Raw genomic sequence first — 25,207 nt, forward strand, 5'->3', positions numbered from 1 at the left:
CAACCTTCAACCTTCAACCGTAGAGAATAAGTATATCTTTAATACGGCTAAGAATATAATTTTTTATCAAGTGATTTGATCGAGAATTCGAATTTAAAACGACACTACTAAATTCTCAAACATATTTGAACTAAGCCCAATTTTTAAGAACATATATAAAAGGGAAAAAAAGATTTTAAATATCATGTGCAAAGTACTTTAGCATATGTCCCTTTTCACTTTAGTGAAAAATAACCCTTTTTTTTAACGACCCAAAAAAGTAAAGATATGAATAAATGATTCGAACAACTCAATCAACTTGACCCAAAAAATTTATGGTTGGAATGAGTTTATTGTTTAATAGGAGTTTCTATGGAATACCCATTATTTGATTAACCAAAATCAAGAGCTTTTAATACGATCAATCTTTTTTAGTAGGAATGACAATGTAACCGTCCAAACACATCGCTAGTAGATATTGTCTGTTTTGGTCTGTTACGTATCTTCCTCAGTCCCACAGTTTTAAAACGCATTTCTGAGAAGTTTCCAAACCCTTATAAAGAATGTTTCGTTCCTCTCTCCAATCGATGCGGGATCTCACAACCCACCCCTTTTCGAAGCCCAACGTCTTCACTGGAACTCGTTCCCCTCTCCAATCAATAGAGGTCTCACCGATAATGTCAAAGCAATTGAAACGTCTATGATGCCTCCTTGCTAACTTAGATGCCATGAAGAATATTTGTAGATTAAGATGGCACAAAGATGATGAAATTTGCATATCAAGATTGCACCATTTATAAGCTTTACTATTGAGCTTTTAGTCCAGGAATCAAATTCCCTTGGACTATTTTCTCTATAAATTTTTAACTATCGGTTAAGACAAAGAGCAACCGTCGTTCTTCAAATTATATCAATCAAAAGTTACGATGAGTTCTGTTGAAGTTTCTCATGGACAAGACGATGCCGGGCTCCAAGCTTGCAAGCCTCATGATTGGAAATCAATAGAAGATATCAAAGACCCGTACGTGCAAGAGATTGGAAGGTTTGCAATGACGAAGTTTATACACAATCAAACGGGGAAAGCGTGGACGTTCGTTCGTGTAGTGAATGGCGAGACTCTAGCCGTGGTGGAAGGAACGTTATACCGTGTGGTTATAGAGGTGAAAACCGATATAGTTGTTCAATCTTATCAAGGTTCTATTGAATTGTATGTGGCTAAGGTGCTAGATCATAAACAACCTCGCAAATCTTGGGAACTCTTAGCTTTTGAAAGCTCTGCCCTTCTAGCTTTGCCTTGTGGCTTAGCCATCTAGTTTGAGAAGGAGAGCTCACTTATCTATCAATATCAATGTCTAATTTTATGTTGCATGAGTGTTTTTTCTCCTCGTTTCTTTCCTCTTTATTAGAAACTCGACTAAATTCGATTTACTCGGTCATTCAGTTATGAATCAAACATAACTAAAATTAATAGGGTACAATTTATTACTATGTGTCACAATCACGCAAGCGATTATGCGGCACTTACTCTCACCATTCACGTTAGCCAACTTGAAATTGTGTCGTCTTCGGCCGAACGACGTATACCCAAGCCTATGACCCTGGTTTAAGAAGAAAGTATTAGAAAATTGGGGCTGAGAGAGATTTTAGAGAGAGAGTTTGAGAACGAGATTGAGAGAAATGAAGAAAGTAATGTTATAGGCTATAAACGAAAAAGGAGACACAACTACTTAGATAGCATCCGGGTAGGAAGAATTGACAACTAATCACATTCCCGTATAACACATTTTGAGTCATTTCAGGTCTACCAGCATAGACGTGATTCTGCCGAAACGCCATACACTTAGAAAATATAACGAAGAAACTATACATCATGACAGCGATAAGGGAAAGTAATAAAGTGATACAACACAGGAAGTTTGGCATGCAACGAACGACCATGAATAACATGTTTTGGACAAGTATGACCGTAACACTATCCAACGTATGTGATTATGAAACATTCATGAAATTTCATAGTGGAAGTAATAATAAGATTGGGAATTTGCTACCAACTTCGAGATTATTAGTGTGTCGAAAAGGATAAATCGTTGTGGAGTTCATATGCAACAAAGAGCAACGTGCAGATGTTAGAATGGTCGGTAATTGCCAAATTGGGTAAATTTTAATGATTTGTTTAGGAGATTTGTTAGTAGTCTTTAACTTAGGTAGAAATTTTAGGAAATTTGATAGTGTTTTCTCTTATTATAAATACTCATCAATGTGCCCGTGAAAGTTACAACGTTGGGCTAAGCTGAAAGTTTCTGTAATTGTCCAAGTTCACCGCTACCAAATATTGTCCTCTTTGGGTTTTTCCTTTCGGGCTTCCCCTCAAGGTTTTTAAAACGCGTCGGTTAGGGAGAGGTTTCCACACTATTATAAAGAATGATTTGTTCTCCTCTCCCGCCGATATGGGATCTCACAATTCACTCACATTTGGGGTCAGCGTCCTCGTTGGCACTCGTTCCCTTCTGCAATCGATGTGGGACCCCCTATCCACCCCCTTTCAAGGTGCAGCGTCTTTGCTGGCACACCGCCTCGTGTCCACCCCAAGTGTAGGTTCAAATGGCTAGGTTGTCGAAGGGGAGGTTTGGAGCTTGGTTTAGTTTAAGAAACTGACTCCGAACCTACGTCCTTTTTTTCTAAGGAAATGAAGAGCGATGAGTTGTGACAATGAAAATTTAAATTTAATGTTCTACTAATTTAATTTCTAAAATTACAAATTTCAATATTATAACCTAATCTTGAACGCTTAAGAAAATTATTCAACATATTTACTCGAACAAATGAATATATATAGTCTTGAGCGGGAACGAGGACGAGGATGGAGAATATATCCTTGTCCTTGTCCTTGTCCTTGACCCTATTTAGTTAACGGGAAGAAATTTCTCTTTGTTCCCTCACATGTTTTTCATCGAAATTCTAGATTGACTAAGATAGTTCTCGCAATCCTTGCACATCGTGTAAGAACTGGACTAACCATAGATCATAGTAACTGTGGCTAAGTGAACCTCGAACCTAAATAACCCAAAATAATTATTTTATTATAAATAACTCACGAGTAATTAGTTATAACTATGAGAGAAAAAAAATTATACTTACTTAATTTAACTAATTAAATATATTTAAGATATTGCTAGCTAATTAAGTAATAATTTCACATAAGTAAATAGTTTAATAAATTATTAATTGGGTTAAATTAAAAGAATTAGTTAATTAATTAGTAATCTTCAAAATAAAAGTGTAATTAAAATTAAAATTAAAAGAGCCGTTATTCCATAAACATGAATTTAATTCCAAGAGTGAGTTGAAGCGGATCAAATTAGGAAATTCTTAGCATTTTCCTAATCGGTCACTATGATCCAACGGTCTGATTCTGAAGATTTTCCAAATTTGAAACTAAATTCCTCTTCTCTTATAAATACAACCTTCACTCCGCCGCCGCTGAATCAAAAACCGACCACTTCAATTAATCAATCAATCAATCATGTCTTTCGCTGCCTCTACGCCGATTCAGTATCGTCTTTACACCGCCGCCGCCCAATCCGAAACCCATACAGCTTTGGAAGTCCGAATGCGCTCTTTCAACCGTCTGATCTCTGCTTCTTCCTTCCCCGGAGTTCCGCCGCAAATTCTGTTTGAAACCAGACCCATTCCGGTGAACGATGCTCTGTTTCATCTCTCTCTGCGCCAACTCCATGATCCTCTGTTTCACATCCCCCGGTTACTCTCCACACTCGACATCCACGCCGCCGCCAGCGAAGTAATTGGCTGGAAAATCGCGTCTCAGATCGCCCAATTGTCCGGCGGAAACAGAGAGACGAGGTTCCACATCGTGGTGGAGGTGGATTTCATCCAAAACATCTGGATGGGTCAGGTGGCCGGAGTGTACCAGGGGCAGGGAAACGGCGGCGGACTGGTGGAGGAGACTGTTGTGGTGGATGAGTCGCCGGCGAGGAGGAGGCAGAGGAGAGGAGTGGTGGCGCGTGTTGAAGTGGAGGAAGAGAAGGAATTATTGGGAGATTGCTGTATCTGTTTGGATGAGATGAATAAGAAGAGGGAGGTGATAAGAACTCCCTGCGGGCATGTGTATCATGAATCATGCATCTTCCAGTGGCTCAACCTCCATAACTCTTGCCCTCTCTGTAAGAGGCCACTGCCATTGGAGGACAACTCAACCTGACTTCCTTTTCAGTTAATTACCCACTTTTCTGAGGGCTTATTTGCAATTTTTTTTTACTACTCCTTGTAGTAATACTAATAATAATTGTCCTTACTTGCAAATATTTTGTCCATTTCGTTTATATTTGTCAACACTTTAACGACCACTTTCCACCGTCACCTAGAGGGCAAGAATCAATCTTATATTGTCGAATCTAGCCACTAATATGAAGAACTTCTCAAAGTCAACTTCTTACTATTGCACGTATCCCTTCGCCATAAGTCTTGCTTTGTGCTTAATGACATCCACTTTAAACCAATGGGCTTGTGACTGGACAATAAGTCGGTAAGTACCCACGATTTATTTTTCTCGATGGCTTCAAGTTCTTTTTGTATGGCCTCCTATCACATCGTCTCAGTTGCTGCCTCATGATAAGTTGTTAGCTCTTTGATAGCAAACAATACTAGCTCATTGTGATCCAACTCTTCTTCAAGTGCATTCGCATAAATTTCAAAGAGATCAAAATTTCTTTAGTCCATCTGTTGTGGGTTCTTTCTGTGATCTTGCCTAAACTCCCTTGTTCTGAAGAATTCATCTTGTCTTTGGGTGTCATCGATGATGACGTTTGTGGACTTGTTGGTGTCAATGTTCATGCACTTTCTATGTCTGAATTTTACAATAGTCTGTTTGTTCTCGTTTACACTGCACGAATCCCATTTTTCCTTCAAATACTACATTTTTGCTTACATGAAATTTCTCAGGTTGAAGATCATACCGTCTATGTGTCTTTGTTTTGTCCTCATTAAGTTTATTGATATATGGTTTGTAATCTTAATATGTATGGTACAATCAAAGACTCTCATATGCTCGAAGTGAAGTTTCTTACTGAACCATACTTCCTAGAGGATACAAGTCTCCAGTCTCTTTACTAACTGACTATTTAGAAGCTAAACCACATGTCATATTGCCTCGCACCAGAAAATCACTCGGACTTGCATGCTTTTGAGTAAGCTTCTTTCAATATTCATTGAAGTATGATTTCTTCTTTAACGACCTAGATTCACCGTTAGCAGATACTGTTCTCTTTGAGCTTTCCCTCAAGGCTTTAAAACGCGTCTACCAGGGGAAGGTTTCCACACCCGGTCTTTTGTTCTCCTCCCCAACCTGGTTGGGACATCACAATCCACCCCCTTTTGGAGCCTAGTGTCCTTGCTGACACTCATTCCTTTCTCCAATCGATGTTCCTTTATAAGGGTGTGAAAACCTTCCCCTAACAGACGCGTTCTAAAACCTTGAGGGAAAGCCCGAAAGGAAAAACCCAAAAAAAACAATATCTGCTAGCGGTGGATCTGGGCCGTTACATCTTCGCTCGAAATTTGTGTTTATGAAAAGCCTCTCATATTTCTCTCATTCATTCAATTTACTTTGGACACTAGTAAGGCTATAAAGCCCAACCCAAAAGTCTACATATTATGGGCCCATCCAACTTGACCTAAAACTCATAAGATTAGAAGTAAGCATGGGCCTTAGTGTTTGGGCCATATATATTATAGGGTTTACAAAATAATGACCAAATTAATCATGCATTTTAAAAATAAAATATAAAAAAAAAACTAAATTAATAAAAAGACCGTGAAATTTATACTTTATCTCGAAAATACCCTTGAACTTTCTAGAGTTTCAATAATGTTTTTCAACGTTCAAAAAATCTCAACTATACCCTTATCATTAATTTTGGATAAAAATTATTTTATTTAAAAAATACTCATGAAACTTTAAAAGTAGCATTAAAACTCTTTACATTAAAAAAATATTTAAAAAAATTATCGTCAATATATGACCGAAAACTATCTATCGATACCTTATAGTATTTTTGAAATATACCTTATCGATACCTTATGACTGAAATATGTCCAAACTTTTAATATTACTTTTGAAAAACGGAAAAATGTATATTTTTTTTTTTTTTAAGTTTAAGGATATTAATAAAAAAATTTAAAAATTTAAGAGTATTTTTTAAATATTTTTTTAAAGTGGAAGGGTTTTTTTGGAATATTTTTAAAAGTTTATTAGTATTTTTGAAATAAATGGTATTTATTTTTTTTATTTTTATTTTTTTAAGTTTAAAATATTTCTTTTATTAATTTAATGGTACAACATATTTATTATTGAAAAATATATATAAAAACATAGATTTCAAAATTGATTTGAGTTTAAAATACTCCAAATCATAAATGTAGTAATTTAAATTTAATATTACAAAAAAACAACAATTTCAAATCCCTTAAATCGAGATATAAATTATTAATATTTGAAAATATCGAAGTATTGATAAAAATTACAACAAAATTAATAGATTCATCCAAGTGAAACATTTCAAAAATTAGGTTTCTAACTTAACTAATGCAAATAAAATACATAAAAATAAAAATAAAAATACATAAATGAGATCTAAAATAAGATATGATCGGTTGAACTATAATCAAGTTGATAATCTATTATATCATTCTATTGAGACAATAATAAGTAACCATCCATTAAATTGATAATACGTTATATCGACATTTATGAAACAAATTGAACTGACATAATCATGAACTCCAAATGTCATTTCGATTATGCATGACGTTTGTATAGTTAATGCATTTAAAGATGTCCATAGAATTTTTTTTGTGTTTTCCTCTCCTCCTTATTTCAATTTTTATTCTCATTAAATTTTTTATTTATTTTTGGGAAAATCAAGATTTGAGCATAGAAATTTTACCCATCTTTTGATTTTTTTTTTTTTTAATGTTAATTAGAAAGAATTCTTTTAATGAATTTCGAAAAAGTTCTAACATAAAACTCAAGTTTTAATATTACAACGTGTTATTATATGTGGAGTTAGGTGGAACCGAGATTTAGCACGGAGGAAGACATGGAATAATCTTTGTTTCCTACCCCATTTAGCAAATATCGAAAATTCTCTCTCCACTTCTCTTTTCATTTAAATGAGGATGCTTCACTCGATTCAGGACGAGTTTATGCTGTTCTAATTGTGAGATCCCACATCGGTTAGGGAGAAGAATGAAACATCAAAGGTGTGGAAATCTCTCTATAGTAGACGCATTTTAAATAACCCGAAAGGGAAGGACAAAGAGGACAATATCTGCTAGCGGTGGGCCTAGGTCATTACAAATGATATTAGAGCCAGAAATCATCGTTGGTGAGCCCTGAAAGAGGGGGAACATGAGGCGGTGGGCTAGCATAGAAGCTGGGTCTCAAAGGGGATGGATTGGGGGGTCGCATATGGATTGAGGAAGGGAACGAGTGTCAGGGATGACGTTGGGCTTCGAAGGGAGATGGATTGTGAGATCCACATCGGTTGAAACCTTAACAATAAACTCGAAAGGAAAAGCCCAAATGCCATAACTAATCATCCCGCAGATTAAATAAACATCCCGGTTATTTCATTAAAATGAATAGTTTTAAATATTGACAAAACTACCCTCCATAGTGAAACCTGAAAAGCATAGGTATTGTCTCTGACCAGAACAAAACAAAAAAGTCCTTAAAAATAACAACTTTATCCTGTTTCCCTTTTGGCACACCAACTTCAAATTATTATTATTATTTTCACTTTTCACGAAGACCCTCAAAAGAATACAAATTTTGAATTTTAACCCTAAAAACGGTGGTTTCCACCGCCACCCTTCAGCCCAAGTTTACCACTAGCAGATTGTATTGATGTTAACGTCACAATTTTAAAACACGTTTATCATAAAAAGAGTTTAGTTCTACTCCGACTAGTACTTCACACGGTCTAGTAACTGACTCTAATACCATTTGTAACAGCACAAGCTCACCACTAGTAGATATTGTTCACTTTGGCTTGTTACGTGTCCCATCGATTAAAAAATTACAATGAACCCACCTTAAAAAAATGTGCAACTCTAATGTTAAATTCAATATTAAAAAAAAAAGGGTTATGATGGTTATGATAAGTTTTTATTCCATGACTTCTTGTATATAATGTTTGCTCTAGCGAGCACTTTACGAAACAAAGACTCTTCCAACTCTTGTTCATACGTATGTCCTATGTCGTTGATGCTTGTTGTAAATTGCAGAGGGCTTTTCACAACGTGTACATTTTGCGCCTTCTATCTTGATAATAAAACCTTTGAATTGAGATGTCAATATTTAGAAACGCCGATAATGACGTACAAGTAATGAACCAGTAGGTATTTCAAGATCTTATACTATCAAGCTTGACCAAAGTTAGATAGGACAACACGTGGTGGCTACTTGAGTAGTTACTATCGTATGTGAAAATGGGTCAGCCAAGGTTGTGGACGGGATGAGGGTCTACATTTATAATTTAGATAATGATGAGTGTCATTATCGTGTGTGGAAATGGTTAGGAGTACTCTTAACAGGATCATTACACTGTAAATCCATCTTGAGAGGGGTCGAGAGACCACACAGGTAAACATAGTAGCTGACCAGCACACAAGGTCACTCCCTCAGACTTTTTGGCTCTATGGTAGTTCTTATGGTCGCCAATTAACCTTACACGAAGATGTTCAAAGCGAGACATTATATTATCCCATTTTTTAGGATGAGGTCATGCCTCCACCTACGATACTAATCAATTACTCTGAAGGCAATGTAGGCTTACTAAGTCAAATAACAGAAAAGATAGTTCACTCCATAGCTCAATTGCGTCATCTAGCACATATGCGACGTTAGAAAAAGTGAATAGCTATAGTGTCCGCTACAAGACTCAAACACTAAGCAACTTGATATACAAAGTCCCATGATGTCCAAATTGCTCCCCTTTTGGCATGCCAAATATGGCATGTAACGGCTCAGATCCACTGCTAGCAGATATTGTCCTCTTTGTGCTTTCCCTTTCGGACTTCTGCTCAAGGCTTTAAAATGCGTCTTATAGGGGAAGATTTCTACACCCTTATAAATGGTAGTTTGTTCTCCTCCTCAACCAATGTGGGACATCACAAAGCTCAAAGAGGACAATATCTGCTAGCGGTGGATCTGGGGCGTTACAAATGGTATCAGAGTCAGACACCGGACGATGTGCCAGCCTTCTCGATGTTCCCCAAAGAGGGGTAGACACGAGGCGGTGTGCCAGTAAGGACGCTGGGCCCCAAAGGGAAGTGGATTTGGGAGCAGTCCCACATCGATTGGATGAAGGAAAGAGTGTCAATGAAGACGCTGGCCCCGAAGGGGGTGGATTGTGATGTCCCACATTGGTTGGGGAGGAGAACAAACCACCGGGTGTGGAAACCTTCCTCTAGCAGACACGTTTTAGTTCAAAACAATAAGGTTTTTCAAAAAAAAATAAAGGTCGTGACAAATTTGGAAGGAATTCAAAATTAAAATCATGAATAATTGAATTTAATAAGACATAAATCACCTACCCTATTAAAATAACACTATTTTGAGTTATTTTTCTCGAACTGAACCAGCTCGGTTCGATTTTGGGTTCAAGGAAAAAAAATTTGGGTCAACTTGAACCAAACAGATTCCATTATTGAAAGAAAAAAAAAATTTAGTTGCAACTTCAAGTTTAATATTAGGGTTTTCTTACTGTCGAGTGCTGCACACCTACCAAACTCGTTTTCTTTTAACTATATGTTGTCGCCGCATCACACGCCTGTGCCCACATTGCGTTGTCCCTTGTAGCCACCACATTGCATGCCCACGCACATCGTACAAACCGGTGGTTGGATTAGGTTGAGTTGTGACATAATTTCAGGTTGTTCAAGTTACCAACCCAATCATCCTAAAATTTTGGATATCGGAAATGTTTTCTCAATCCAACCCAACTTAACTCGTGTAGCTCTAAATTCAAGCATAAAGTTGTTTAATTTCTCAAATTTTTAATTCTTAAATTAATAAATAGAATTATTAATACCAATTTGAATATGTTAAAATATATATTCTAGACAAAGAAGTTCAAATTTTCTTTTGAATTAAATATAAAAATAAAATCTAAAATGCATTTTAAAAAATTATAAAAAGAGTAAAATAAATAAATAAATAAAATGAGTGGGCCACCACAATTGATTAGCACTTTTTAAATATTTTAAAATTTTATATCTTAAATTTTTCAAAAAGTATTTTGAAATTTAATATTTTACAACATTCAAAATGATTATAATGACTGCAAATATATTTAATATTCTATTATTACCTTTTTAAATTATTTGTCTCTAGAGTTTACCTTCCAATATAATCTTTTTAATTATTTTTAATTCCGTCGAGCGTTTAAAAAACCTAAAAAAATTGAGTTGGTTCACGGGTTCATTTTTTTGACTGGGTTAATCCAACCAACCCGAAAAATAGGGTTATAACTCAACCTACCCCTACCATACTTAATGATTATTATGAAGATTAAGAATATTTGAAGTTTGTAACCGATGTTAGTGATGCTGACTTGTGAATGTATGATATTTGAGTTTTATATGATTTTAGTTATTAATATATGTATTGTAGATAAGTATGTGTTTTTAATAATTAAAAAAAATGAACTACCCGACAACCCAATTCATGAACTCTATTCAAGTTGCTTGAGTCACCCACCGAACTTAATAAACTAGCAATAATAATTTCTATCATAAAAAAAAAAAAAAAAAAAGCCATATAAATATATTTTCAAAACTGGTATAGATTGTGAGATCTCACGTCGGTTAGGGATAAGAACGAAGCATTCTTTACAAGGGTGTGAAAACCTTTCCCTAGCAGACGTGTTTGAAAAACCTTGAGGGGAGGCCCGAAAGAGAAAGCCTAGAGAGGACAATATTTGCTAGCGGTGGGCTTGGGGCGTTACAAATGGTATAAGAGTCAAACACCGAGTGATGTGCCAACGAGAAGACTGAGCCTTGAAGGGGGTCGACACGAAGCGATGCGTCAGTAAGGACATTGGGCCCTGAATGAGTATTGGGAGCCCACATCAATTGGAGAGGAGAACACAACATTCTTTTTTTAGGTTGTGGAAACCTCTCCCTAGCAAACGTGTTTTAAAAATCTTGAAGGAAAAGCCTAAACAAGACAATAGCTGCTCGAAGTAATTTTTTTTTAAAAAAAAATATTCATGATTTATTTAAAATAAAATGAAATAAATCAACTAAAATAAAATTATCTAAGAGAATAGTTCAATAAAAAATAAGCACATGTAATGGTATACACGGGTTTGAGTTACGTTCGGTTGGAGAAATCTTTTGAATTGATTCGAAGTTTCGGTCTAATTGAATTGATAACTCGAACAACTTGAATGGAGTTTTCAACCCAACTCGGGTTACCTAACTATGTTAGCTGCTTTTAGTATCATGAAACGTCATTTTCGAGGTTAAATGTGAATTACAATGATTATTACTCAAAATATTGAAGCACGAAAATGAATGGACAATACGACCTCCTATTTCCTATAATTATTAAACCAAGCTTATTAGAACAAATCACGTGACAACATATTTGAAATAATTAGGGTACACATTAAACCAAATGCATTTTTATATAATTACTTTCTTTATTTTATTTATAAAAATTAAATTATGATTACAATCCTTCAATGTCAAGCAACAAAAACAAAATATATAATAATAACAACAGGTCGGGTTGACTCGATAAAAATGTCAACTCACGAACTGACCCAAATTTTCGGTTGTCTAAAAAATTCCACTCAACTGAAACTGAAAAAATAATATAACCCAATACAACTTTTATGGTTTGGGTTTAGTAGTTCGGGTTAGTCGGGGTCTCGAGTAATTTGAACACCTTCTTCTAATTTAAGAAGTTGTTGACACACTAGGCTCTGATTACCTTTGATATCATTTATAAGACCGCAAGTCCACCACTAGTAGATACTATCTATTTTAGATCGTTATGTATCGTTGTCAACCTCACTAGAACGTATCTATGAGGGAGAAGTTTTCACACCTTTATGCTTCGTTTTCTTTTCTACCCAATGTGAGATCTCACAAAATCGATACTGAAATAAGTGGATCAAATTTATATATATATATATATATATATATATATATATATATATATATATATATTTTTTTTTTTTATTTGGAAGGTTTAAGAAAAACATACACATTTCTCCAAAAATGGAAATGAAATTAAAATGAATAATAAACATTTTGAATTTCATAATAAATAACCCTTTTGTTTTCGCTTTATTGGGATTAGTGGGTTCTTCTTCTACCCTTCACTGCATCACTCATTTCTCTTCCAAATTCAAATTCAACCTCCAAGCTCCTCAACAATGGCGGAATCCCAATCCCTAATCTAACCCTTTTATTAAATCCCCAAAATGCCCCCATTCTCCTCCTCCTTCCTACTCACCTTCTTCTTCTTCTCCTTCTCCCTTTCTTTTACTTCCTCTCTCAACTCCGACGGCCTCTCCCTCCTCGCCCTCAAAGCCGCCATTGAATCCGACCCATCTCACGTCCTTGAGTCCTGGTCGGAATTTGACTCCACCCCATGTCACTGGCCGGGAATCGTCTGCACTCGCGACCGTGTCACTCAGCTCTCCCTCCCCAACAAAGCCCTCACCGGCTACATCCCATCTGAAATCGGCCTCCTCGATTCCCTCCGCCGCCTCAACCTCGCATTCAACAATTTCTCTAAACCGATCCCTTCTCATCTCTTCAACGCCACGAATCTTGTCGTTCTTGACCTTTCCCACAACTCCCTCTCCGGTATACTTTCCGATCAAATCGGTGACCTGAGGAAGCTTCGCCATCTCGATTTCTCCTCTAATTTCCTCAATGGCTCTCTCCCCAATCGCCTCACTGAGTTAACAGAACTCGTCGGAACTCTCAATTTGTCCTACAATCGATTCTCCGGTGAGGTTCCGTCATCGTTTGGTAACCTCCCTTTGATTGTGAACCTCGATGTCCGTCACAATAATCTCACCGGGAAAATCCCTCAGGTGGGTTCGCTTTTGAATCAAGGTCCGACGGCGTTTTCCGACAACCCGAGTCTATGTGGGTTTCCGTTACAGACGCCATGTCCAGAAGCTCAGAACCCGAATGTTTTCCCGGAGAATCCACAGAATCCCAAGTCTGTAAACGGGAACTTCCCGGGGTACGGCGGCGGGAGAGAGAATGCCGGAGGTGGTGTCGCTGGGTCGGGTATGGTGGCGGTGGTTTCGTCGATATTCGCGGTGGTGGGGGTGGTGTCGCTGACGGTGTGGTGGTTCCGGAGGAAAGGTGTAGAGGGTAGGGCAGAGGAGGGCAAATCGGGAAAGGGGAGTCCGGAGAGGGAGAGTTTGGGGGAGTCGGAAGGGCAAAATGGTAAATTCGTAGTGATGGATGAAGGGATGAATTTGGAATTAGAGGATTTGTTGAGGGCATCGGCTTACGTGGTGGGGAAGAGTAGGAGTGGGATAGTGTACAAAGTAGTGGCGGGGCGGGGATCTAGTGCGGGCGCGAGTATTGTAGCTGTAAGGAGACTTAACGATGGTGATGCCACGTTGACGTTAAAGGATTTCGAATATGAGATCGAGTCCATTGGTAGGGTCCAGCATCCCAACATCGTACGGTTGAGAGCCTATTACTACGCAGCTGATGAGAAACTGCTGGTCACTGATTTCATCAAGAATGGGAGCTTGCACACCGCGCTACATGGTAAAATTACTCTAAATTTTTTACTTCAATTAAACTTTAAAAATTCCAAGTTTACCCTTGTTTAACGAAACGCTAAACTTTTAATTTTGTGTCTAATAATCATATATATTGTACTAACAAGGGTTAGATACGTGTCTAATAAGTGTTAGAGGGTCCAAGAGTCTGATAAGTATCAGAGTCAGACATGCTAGCTCGGAGATGACCATTTTATGTGTTGAGCCCGGGATTCCCCATTTAGATGGAGAATAAGGGAGGGAGTGTGGAATATTTTTTCCCCATTAGACAAATGGGACTGAGGACGGGATTATATTCTTCGTCCCCGTCCGGCTCTACTTAATATAAAAATGACCTGTGGGAACCTGATCCCTGAAAAAACAAATGGGTAATTTCACGGGGATAGAAAATGAAACAGGGGATAGGTGAAGCTCCCGTCTTGACCATCCCGTCCCATAGACATCTCTACGATGGGAAGAAAAGGTTAGAAAATGAAAGTTTTGTCTCATTAATTGAAAAAGTAATGGGCCATAGATTGAATCTTGGAAAATGAATAATATCATGGAATCATTTTAACATGTAAGGTTGACTAGATACTTACAAAACAAAAGCCTACCTAGGTAAGTGGACTTATTTTTCTCCCCACATTTGTTGGCTTAATTATTGGCTTTTGTCGTGTTAATTTTTGTATAAGCTTTTGTACAACGTCTTGCCACAGTGTTGTCTAATAAGTTCTTAAACTTTATGTTCGTAGATAATATGTTCATGAACATATTCGATACTATTAGAATACAAAAGCTTATGTCTAATAAGACGTTCAACGATCGATAAGAATCTATTTAAGTTGGAGTTTTTAACGTTGGGGCATCTTTGATCCTTCACAAGATGGCACTGCTGGTGATTCTTTGTCTTTTATTGGAACTTTATATCCTTAATATTTTGAAGCATGAAGTGCAGGTGCCATAATTTTATGTGGTCCTCTTTGTTTCTTGCTGTCTGTCAAACCCCATTAATAATAGGTCTTAATCAATAGGATAGCTGATATGTTAGTATCTGATATTTATTATGAGATCCCACGTTGGTTGTAGAAGAAATCGAAGCATTTATTATAAGGGTGTGAAAATCTCTCCTTAACAGATGCGAGGCTGAAGGTGATACGTAACGAGTGAAAGTGGACGATATTTGCTAGAGGTGGATTTGGGGTGTTACAGATGGTATTAGAGCTAGATATTGGGCGGTGTGCCAGTGAGAATGTTGGGTCCCAAGGGGGGTCCCGCATCGGTTAGAGAGAGGAATAAAGGTTTCCTTAAAAGGGTGTGGTAACCTGTCTTTAGTAGATGCGTTTTAAAGACTGTGAAGCTGACAGTGATTTGTAATGGGCAAAAATGGACCATATCGGTTAGCGGTGGGTTTGGGCTGTTACAATTCTTATAAGGGTGTGAAAACCTCTCATTAACAGATGGGTTTTAAACACAGTGAGGCTGAAGGTGATATGTAACAAGTGAAAGTGGACAATATTTGCTAGAGGTAGATTTGGCTGTTACAAATGGTATCATAGCTAGATATTGGGCGGTGTGCCAGTGAGAATGTTGGGTCTCAAAGGGGTTCCACATCGGTTGGAGAGAGGAATAAAGGTTTCCTTAAAAGGGTGTGGAAACCTCTTCCTTGTCGATGCATTTTAAAAACTGTGAAGCTGACAGTGATTTGTAATGGGCAAAAATGGACAATATCTGTTAGTGGTGGTTTGGGCGGTTACAAATGGTATTAAAGCCAAACACTGGGCGGTGTGCCAGCGAGAATGCTGGGCCGTAGGGGGTGGATTGTGAGATCACACATCAGTTGGAGAGGGGAACGAAGCCTTCCTTATAAGGGTGTGAAAACCTCTCCCTAACATGCACATTTTAAAAATCATGAAGCTGACAGTGATATGTAACGGGCCAAAGTAGACAATATCTGTTACGGGTGGGTTTGGGGTGTTACAAATGGTATTAGAGCCAAACACTGGCGGTGTGCCAGCGAGGATGCTGGGCCCTAAGGGGATGGATCGTGAGATCCTACATTGGTTTGAGAGGGGAACGAATCATTTTTTATAAGGGTGCGGAAACCTCTTCTTAACAGATGAGTTTTAAAAACCGTGAGTCTGACAGTAATACGTAACAAGCCAAAACGGATAATATCTGCTAGCGGTGGGTTTGGGCGGTTACAAATGGTATCAGAGCCAGACACCGAGCGGTATGCCAATAAGGACGCTGAGCCTCAAAATGGAGTAGATTGTGGAATCCCACATCAGTTGAAGAGGAGAACGAAGCACTCCTTATAAGGGTGTGAAAACCTCTCCCTAACATACATGTTTTAAAAACCGTGAGGCTAATAGTGATACATAGTGGGTCAAAACGGACAATATCTGGTAGCGGTGAGCTTGGATTATCCAACCGTTTGAAACTCAAGTACATAGTGATTAAATGATTTATCTTAGAAAGCACTGTTTGTGGTTTGTCATATTATATGCTCTCTGTTCTCATATCTTGTGACCATGTTTTGGACTTTTACTTCCCATATTTTATTCTTATGCAGAATATGAAAGGATCTTGAGATCTATACTTTCGTTTATGACACGTTCTAATGTCGGTGTAACTTATCGACTCGTATTTCCTTTCCGAATCGGTGACAATCTCGTGATGTATATTGCAGGAAGTCCGTCGAGTTCTTTGTCACCTCTGCCATGGTCTGCAAGGTTAAAAATTGCTCAAGGAGCTGCAAGGGGTTTGGCCTACATTCATGAATTCGGTGCTCGAAAATACGTACATGGAAACATAAAATCGACAAAAATCCTTCTCGACGACGATTTCGAGCCTTACATTTCAGGTTTTGGACTTAGTCGTCTCGGCCAAGGAGCACCCAAGTTCACTCCAACCTCCTCCAAGAAGTTGAGCTCAAACCAGAACATGATAAGCTCAATCATGGGGTCAAGCATTTCGAGTCCCTCGGCGATATACTTGGCGCCAGAGGTTCGGGAGTTTGGAGGGAAGTACACGCAGAAATGCGACGTGTACTCGTTCGGGATTGTGATTCTTGAACTTTTGAGCGGTAGATTGGCCGATGTCGTATCGGAAAATGATGGGAAGGGGTTGGAATGTTTCGTGAGAAAGGCGTTTCAAGAAGAGCGGCCATTGACTGATGTTATCGACCCTGCACTTGTGCCTGAGATTTATGCTAAGAAACAAGTAGTTTCGACGTTTCATATTGCACTGAATTGCACCGAGCTTGATCCCGAGCTGCGTCCGAGAATGAGAATGGTGTCGGAGTGTCTCGATCGAATTAAATCTCAGTGAAAAGTAGTATGTTGTAACATTGTTTTCAGATTGTGTAGGTAGGTGTGAGATATGTGATGAATTAGGCTAACAACAACAGTCCAAGAGTTGTGCCATTAAGAAATGAAAGTTCTTCCTTTTTTCTTGTGTTTGGATGAACCCAATGGTGGGTGTCACGGTCATGTTTGTCTAAGATATGTTGTTCGTAGCTCTGCATGTCGGATGTCTCAACTATGCTTGTCCATGACGTATTGTCTGTAGCTGCATGCCCGTTCCAAACCCCTTCTACTCGCTTTCATGTTAGATAGACCTTTACTATTATTATCGTGTCAATTCAGTAGGAGTATATAACCGGTCACCAAAATCATGTCTACACCCGCTAGGGCTAAAATGACTCAAAATGTACTATAAGTGGATATGGCCACTTGTCAATTCTTCCTACTCGGGTTATACGCTATCAAAGTTGTTGCTTGTTCGTTTTTAGCTTATAACACTATCTTCTTTACAATTGTTTTTAACTTTTTCCTCGCACATATTTTTCAAAAGATTTCTTTCAAACGTGACTCGAGGCTCGAGCATTCACCGATATTGTTTGTGAAGTCCGAATTTTCCTGGGTTAGAACCAGTGTTGCACAATCACTTTTCCGCTGTTGCAAGAGTGTGATTGTGCAATGGACCCTCGTAGATTATAATATAATTTATAGAACTTTGATGAGTCAAGGTACTAAAAAGTGACAACAAGAAAAGGTCATAGGATTCCTTTTCGACGAGCGGAAAAAAAATGAATTTGTCTTAAAAAAAGCCTAGGAGTTCTTCAAGTCTATAACATCGGATGCTAGAAACCTAATCGATTAGATCCTCACTTTTAACAAACATGAACGAAAAGATTGATTTTTTTATCCGGTTGAAATTTTTTATAATTTACCATTTCCTTTTCTTTTCGTACTCTTTTGCGTTCCCACTTTCTCTTTTTTCTTCTCTCGTGGGTCCGTTGTTTCTTCCCGTAATGAGAAATGAAGTTTTTTTCGGAACTGACTCGTTTTAAATAGTCGATGCGAAGGGAAATTATACCAACCGTTCGAACAACTTTAGCTAAATTGAAAATTATTCTCGAACTTTACACTTTGTTTTAAAAAAAATACCCTTTAAGTTTTCAAAAAGTTAATTAATACCTTTAATTTCTTTTAAAAAATTTAAAAACATTTTTAATTTAAATATATATATATATATATATTTACCGTTTGAAGATAAACGGTGAAGGATGGATAGACAGTTTTCGTTTATATATTAACGGTTAGAATTTTTTGATTTTTTTTTATGAGGATAAATATGTTGATTTTATCGGGTAATTTTTAAATATAATACTAACCTTAAATTTTTATTAAAATTTAAAAAGATATTTTTGAAATAAAATATTAATTAATTTAAAATTAAAGGTAGATATATTTTTTTATATTTAATTTTTTTAAAATATATATGGACGTTTGATATTGTTATAAAATTGAGAATTTGATATTTATGTTAAGATCGACAATTAAAATCCCAACATCTACGAGGTCATGTTAAATTCCAATTATTAAATTTGATGAGTTTTGGATCGTCTAGAGTATATCAAAATTAAAATATTTTTTTCGATTAGGGGCTCGCTGAATTTGATGGATTGTGCGTCTTGTAGATCATATCAAAATTTGGTGAAGATTTTGTTCCACGTATGGTTTGTTATCATCAAAACACCAATTAATTAATTTGAGATTAAGGGCTAAAAAACCAACCGATCTAACAGTTAGACGGAGAGATCTTATATTTGGTATAGTTCATGGTAGCGGATCTAATTTTATGAATCAATCCCATTTTCATAATTATCTTAAACTATAAAGGGTATTTTGGTCGTTTGTTATTTTAAAAATATGTTTTATTATTACTTTTTGAAAAAAATTCTTTACTTTTTCTCATTCCATTCTTGAGATATTTAATTAAAAATAGGAAAATTTTCTTAAAATTTGAAAAATGTCAATTTTACCCTTTAAAATTAAATATTAAACATTCACTTGTCACCATACATCATTATTAGTTATAAAAGTTATATATTTTTTATTTTCTTAATAATTTTAAAAGTAGGGTTAGGGTTGGGTTGGATTATAAACCTATTTTCGAGTTGTTTGGGTTAACCCAACCGAATAAATGTCAACCTACGAGGTGACCCGAATTTTTAAGTTTTCCAAAATTCAAAACAACCCAAATCGAAAAAAAAAAAACTAACACAGTCCAACTTTTATAGTTTGGGTTGGGTAGTCTGAGAAGTTCGGATTAGTCGGGATCTCGAGTCATATAAACACTCCAATTTTACTCTATTTTAAAATTTGTATACAATGTTGATAATATTTCTTACAAAAAAAACAAAACAAAACAAACATGTTCTAAAAAACATGAACAAAAAGATGACCAGAAGAGAGGCTAAAAATATTTTTAGTGACCTGACGGTGAGTTTGATGAGCGGGGTGTCACAATCGCACTCTTGATGGCACCGGATTTGCGATTGTGCAGCACTCACTTTCTAACGACAAGTGAACTAAGTCAATTCGTTCTTATGTTGCCTATGGCTAAGCAATGTATGCTCGAGCCTCTGGCCTTGGTTTTAAGAGAAGGTTTTAGAAAACGAGGGCAGAAAGAGATTTTCGAAAGAGAGATTTTTGAAAGAGACGTTATATAAGCAAGCAAGAGAGAAATAATAACGGCTCACAGTATATAACCTTGGGTAGGGAGAAGTTGACAACTAGTCAGATCGCCTATAGTACATTCGGAGGCATTTCATGTCTGGCAGGCCTAGACATGATTTTTCCGAAACGTCATACGCCCTATAAATACAAAAAAGTAAAACACTAGAACATGGAAAGACATAAACGGTTTGGCTTGTCATGGGCATGCGGCAGAGCATGACCATGACACCGGAGAGACTCAAAATGACACCGAATTTCGTAAATGCATATCCATTTTGAAGCCTAATTTTACACGTTGCAGGCCACAAAACCGTTGGTGATACCCCCACACAATGGCCGTTGTTCTAATTCCACTTCTCGCTCTCTTTTCAATCTCTCTTCTTCCTCCCCTTCATCTTCTTCAATCCCAGCATTCCAACCTCCACTCACTATTCTCTGAAATTCCCTTCAAACCCCACCTCTGAATTCAATTCCCCTCCCAACTATTTTGCCCTAATTTCTCTTCTGGGCCCAATTCCAGGGAGATGATCGATTATTCAGCTTCCCTTCCCTTACTTGTAACGATCGGGAAATGGGCAATTTGGTTGGGGTTATAGTGTTGTTATGCGTATAATCTGCGCGTTTTCGAGGTGGGGTTTGTGGGAATTTGGAGAGGAAGAGAATGTCGAATCTATATGGGGATTTTAACCAGAAGATTGATTATGTTTTCAAAGTTGTGTTGATCGGAGATTCGGCCGTCGGCAAAACCCAACTCCTTGCTCGATTTTCACGGGATGAATTTAGCGTTGATTCCAAAGCTACTATTGGAGTCGAGTTTCAGACTAAAACTCTCGTTATTGATCAGAAAACAGTGAAAGCCCAGATATGGGATACTGCTGGACAAGAACGGTAAGTGCCCCTTGATTTTATTGGGTTTCTTTCTTGTGGAAACTACTTCATTGTTCAATGTTTGGATCTGTAAAATGGATATATGTTCTTGAGCTTTGTGGTAATTGTTAGGTTGAATTAAATGAATGATTGCAGGATGGAAGATAGAGTTAGTGTTGAGGATTGTTGGGAGAGAGTCAACGTTGGCTAATTTAGGGAATGATCATGGGTTTAGAAGTAAGGAATACATCTCCATTGGCACGAGGCTTTTTCGGGAAACCCAAAGCAAAGCCATGAGAGTTTATGCTCAAAATGGACGATATAATACCATTGTGGAAATTCGTGATTCCTAACATGGTATTAGAGTTAGAATCCTCAAATGTTGAGGTGTAGTCACAAGTGACTCAAGTGTTGAACAAAGGGTGTACTTTATTCGAGGACTCCAGAGGAGTCGAGCCTCGATTAAGGAGAGGCTGTTTGAGGGCTTCATAGGCCTCGAGGGAGACTCTATAATGTACTTTGTTCAAAGGGAGGATTGTTGGGAGAGAGTCCCACATTGGCTAATTTAGAGAACGATCTTGGGTTACAAGTAAGGAATACATCTCAATTGGTATGAGACCTTTTGGGGAACCACAAAACAAAGCCACGAGAGCTTATGCTCAAAGTGGACAGTATCATACTATTGTGGAGATCCGTGACTCCTAACAATTAGACCACAACGAGCTCGGAAGCCTCAAATAGAGTTATGACTTGTATGGTTGTTGTTTTCTCTGTATTCCAAAGAGAATGCAGATATCTATTTGTCTACCAAGTCTTAGGAGGATTGGTGAGCTGTTTATATTGTATTTAGCTGTAGCTGTGCTGCAATTTTGTGCTATTTCAGATTGAATGAGACTTTTCTGATAGGATTGATGAGCCATAGGTTCATTTTATGTATGCTCTGAAAAGACATGAGAGGAGTTGCTAGAAGAAAGCTAATGTGCAGGTGAAGGGTGTGTTATTGGGACTCGGGTAGTTTAGAGTAGTGTGGCCATCGTATGGGAATGCATATAAAAGGGGAGAGAGAGGTTAGTATACGTGTGAGATTCCACATTGGTCGGAGAGGGGAACGAAGCATTCTTTGTAAGGGTGTGCCTCTCCCTAGCAGATTTGTTTTAAAAACATTGAGGGGAAGTCTAAAAGGGTAAGGCCAAAGAGGATAATATCTGCTAGTGGTGAGCTTGGGCTATTACAAATGGTATTAGAGCTAGACATTGGGCAATGTGCCAGTGAAGACGCTAAGCCTCAAAGGGGGTGGACACTGGGTGGTGTGCCCGCAAGGACGCTGGCCCCAAAGGGGGTGGATTGTGAGATCCCACGTTAATTGAGAGAGGAACGGGTGTTAGCAAGGACGCTGAGCCCGAAAGGAGGTGGATTGAGAGATCTCACGTCGGTTGGAGAGGGGAACATGAAAAGTAGATTATGGATGACATTAAGTTTCAGCTCATCAGGGACTAGCAGATTATGAAGGGTAGTGGAGACAAGCATAGATGGGACATTACTTCTAAGACTGGGGACATGGTTTTCTTTATCTAGCCTAAAGGCACCAAACAATTTCTTATGTCATTTCTTCTCCATCACTCTTGTAGCAGCGCAAGCCCAAACTCACCGCTAACAAATATTGTCTTCTTCGAACTTTTTCTTACGGGGTTCCAAGATTTTTAAAACGCGTCTGTTAGGGAGAGGTTTTCACACTCTTATAAAGAATGTTTTTGTTCCTCTCTCCAACCGATGTGGGATCTCACAATTCACCCCTTTCGGGGCCCAGCATCCTCGCTGGCACTCGTTCCTCTCTCAAATCGAAGTGGGATCTCACAATCCACCCTCCTTTGGGGCCGAGCGTCCTCGTTGATACACCGTTTGGTGTCCACCCCCCTCGCTGACACACCGTCTAGTGTCCACCTCCCTTCGAGGCCCAACATCCTCGCTGGCATTACCGCCTGATGTCTGGCTCTGATGCCATTTGTAACAGCTCAAACTCACCGCTAGCAGATATTGTCTTCTTTGGGTTTTTCCTTTCGAACTTTCCCTCAAGGTTTTAAAACGCGTCTATTAGGGAGAGATTTCCACACCCTTATAAAGAATGTTTCGTTCCTCTCTTCAACCGATGTGAGATCTCACAATCCACCTCCCTTCGGGGCCTAGCGTCCTCGCTGACACGCCGCCCGGTGTCCACCCCCTCTTTGAGGCTCAGTGTCCTCGCTGGCACACTGCCGGGTGTCTGGTTTTGATACTATTTGTAACAGCCCAAACCCACCGCTAGCAGATATTGTTCTCTTTGGGCTTTCCCTTTCGAACTTTCCCTCAAGGTTTTTAAAACGCATTTGTTAGAGAGAGGTTTCCACACCCTTATAAAGAATGCTTCGTTCCCCTCGATGTGGAATCTCACAGCTCTACTTATAAAAAATCCACTATCAAAATTCCTTAGCTAATTACTAAAGGTACATTTGGTAAGAGATCTGAAAACATGAAACTCGATGAAAAACAGATTTTGATATTTGGAGTTTATGGTATCAACAATTCAGAGTTTTCCTTTAATCCCGAGCTCGATGTCGTTATGTCGTTAAGTCATAAATGTTGCTGTTAAATTGGTTATAGTTCCTGAAGCCATCTCGTTTTTTCGCTTGCCAGGTACAGAGCAGTGACAAGTGCATACTACAGAGGTGCAGTGGGAGCGATGCTGGTTTACGATATGACGAAGCGCCAATCGTTCGATCACATGTCCCGGTGGCTGGAAGAACTAAGAGGACATGCCGATAAGAACATCGTTATAATGCTGATCGGAAACAAATGCGACTTAGGAAGCCTCAGAGCAGTGCCAACAGAAGATGCACAAGAATTTGCAGAAAGAGAGAACCTGTTCTTCATGGAGACATCAGCGCTCGAGTCGACAAACGTCGAGACTGCGTTCTTCACAATTCTAAAAGAGATTTATAGGATTATCAGCAAGAAGAGCCTTGCAGCTGGGGAAGCAATAGATATTAGTGGGAATGCGGCGCTGTTTAGAGGAACTAATATTATTGTTCCTGGACAAGACCAAGATTCTGTGAAAAAAGGTTGTTGTTTTGCTTCGTGAACTTCACATAATTCCATAATCATTTGAGTTGGGACCTTGTTTTTCTATTCCACTTTGATTTGTACTAAGAAAAATGAATTCAATGTCTTACTAATTTGTATATTGACTGGCTTGATGCCCCCATGGATCTCTCTCGCTCTCTCTCTAATTGATTTAGGAATGTTCGAGACGAGTTTGGATTGTCCTTCCCGGCATCGGGAAGGAACCGGGAAGGAACAGTTTAGTAAAGTAATAAGGAACCCGAATTTTGTAGTGTGGTGATAGTTTTTGAACTATCCCGATTTTTTTGATTGGTTGTTTCGTTAATCCAACCAACTTGATTAAAGAAAGCAATCCAACTGAACTCAACCGAGTTGGGATAGATTGAGAGGCACGATGAATAACAATACAATGAATGGCTGGCGTTGGCAAAACGAACAATTGAGAGAGGACGAGATCAATGGAAGATTGATATACAGCCAAACACGTGCTACATTATCTCATTGGTATCTTGATCAACTACTGATAAGGAATCACTCGAACTGAGAGAGGACGAGATCAATGGAAGACTGATAGGCAGCCAAACACGTGCTACATTATCTCATTGGTATCTTGATCAACTACTGATAAGGAATCACTACACGAGAAAGTAAGATTCAAATTACCTTCTTGATTGAATATCTTAAGACAAGAACACTTGTTTTGGATTCGAATCACTCCACAAACTAAAAAAAATGAGTGTGTATCATATCATGGTGTGCGCATCTGTATAAAATATACTGGAAGAATATCCTTTGCTCGTAATATACAACATGCATGAGGTTGCATGACTTCAAATCATGGTACATAGTTATGATACACATCATACTTCCATTCTTTTCCTGACATAACGTTTCTTATGAGACATGGATACAAGTACATGACATATCTTTCATTATTATCACACTGGGTTAATCAATGTCTCATAAGCATAACATGATCATGGTATCATAACATACATGGGTTTATGTTAGGATCGCATAACAACGCACACACTTGATCTAGATGAACACAAAGAACATGATAGAGAAAATGCAAGGAGAATATTGGCTAAAAAATTTGTTGTACAGTAACAGAGAATGCAGAGAATATAGAAAGTACATCTTAAAAGCTCTGCTGGCGGATATATATATATATGGTTTAGCTTACTGTATAGCTTTACCATATATAACCATATACTATATATAACTATCTACCATATATAGCTTTACCAGATAGCTTTTTATTATACATAACTATTTACTAAGCTGTAAATAAGTGCTAGCCTTATCCTATACCTCAAAGTCTAGCTCCATCTATGGAGTCCCATGACATCATATTTAGGATATTATCATGAAAATTGAATCAATGGCTATATTGACCTTAAATGCTTC

The 25,207-nt window shown here is 38.0% G+C and overlaps 2 protein-coding genes across 2 annotated transcripts; both read left to right on the forward strand.

Annotated features, from left to right (window-relative positions):
* Positions 1-12,352: 12,352 nt before the first annotated feature.
* On the forward strand, positions 12,353-17,262 carry LOC111803400 (receptor protein kinase-like protein ZAR1). Its single transcript, XM_023687778.2, has 2 exons — positions 12,353-13,812; positions 16,498-17,262. The coding sequence occupies exons 1-2, from the start codon at positions 12,495-12,497 to the stop codon at positions 17,136-17,138; spliced, it is 1,959 nt and encodes a 652-aa protein (XP_023543546.1). The 5' UTR covers positions 12,353-12,494; the 3' UTR covers positions 17,139-17,262.
* Positions 17,263-20,129: 2,867 nt separating this feature from the next.
* Positions 20,130-23,935, forward strand: LOC111803431 (ras-related protein RABA4d). Its single transcript, XM_023687830.2, has 2 exons — positions 20,130-20,722; positions 23,372-23,935. Exons 1-2 carry the CDS (start codon positions 20,496-20,498, stop codon positions 23,814-23,816), a joined length of 672 nt encoding a protein of 223 aa, XP_023543598.1. The 5' UTR covers positions 20,130-20,495; the 3' UTR covers positions 23,817-23,935.
* Positions 23,936-25,207: the final 1,272 nt, after the last annotated feature.

Source organism: Cucurbita pepo, chromosome 10, assembly GCF_057944985.1.
Source record: "Cucurbita pepo subsp. pepo isolate OVF chromosome 10, ASM5794498v1, whole genome shotgun sequence".
NCBI lineage: Eukaryota > Viridiplantae > Streptophyta > Magnoliopsida > Cucurbitales > Cucurbitaceae > Cucurbita > Cucurbita pepo.

What these genes read in the sequence shown, in the direction of transcription:
- LOC111803400 (XM_023687778.2), top strand. Translation starts at nt 12,495, where the DNA reads ATGCCCCCATTCTCCTCCTCCTTCCTACTCACCTTCTTCTTCTTCTCC. An exon ending in CTTGCACACCGCGCTACATG is followed by an intron (nt 13,813 to 16,497) that starts GTAAAATTACTC and finishes TGTATATTGCAG; the next exon opens with GAAGTCCGTCGAGTTCTTTG.
- LOC111803431 (XM_023687830.2), top strand. Translation starts at nt 20,496, where the DNA reads ATGTCGAATCTATATGGGGATTTTAACCAGAAGATTGATTATGTTTTC. An exon ending in GATACTGCTGGACAAGAACG is followed by an intron (nt 20,723 to 23,371) that starts GTAAGTGCCCCT and finishes TTCGCTTGCCAG; the next exon opens with GTACAGAGCAGTGACAAGTG.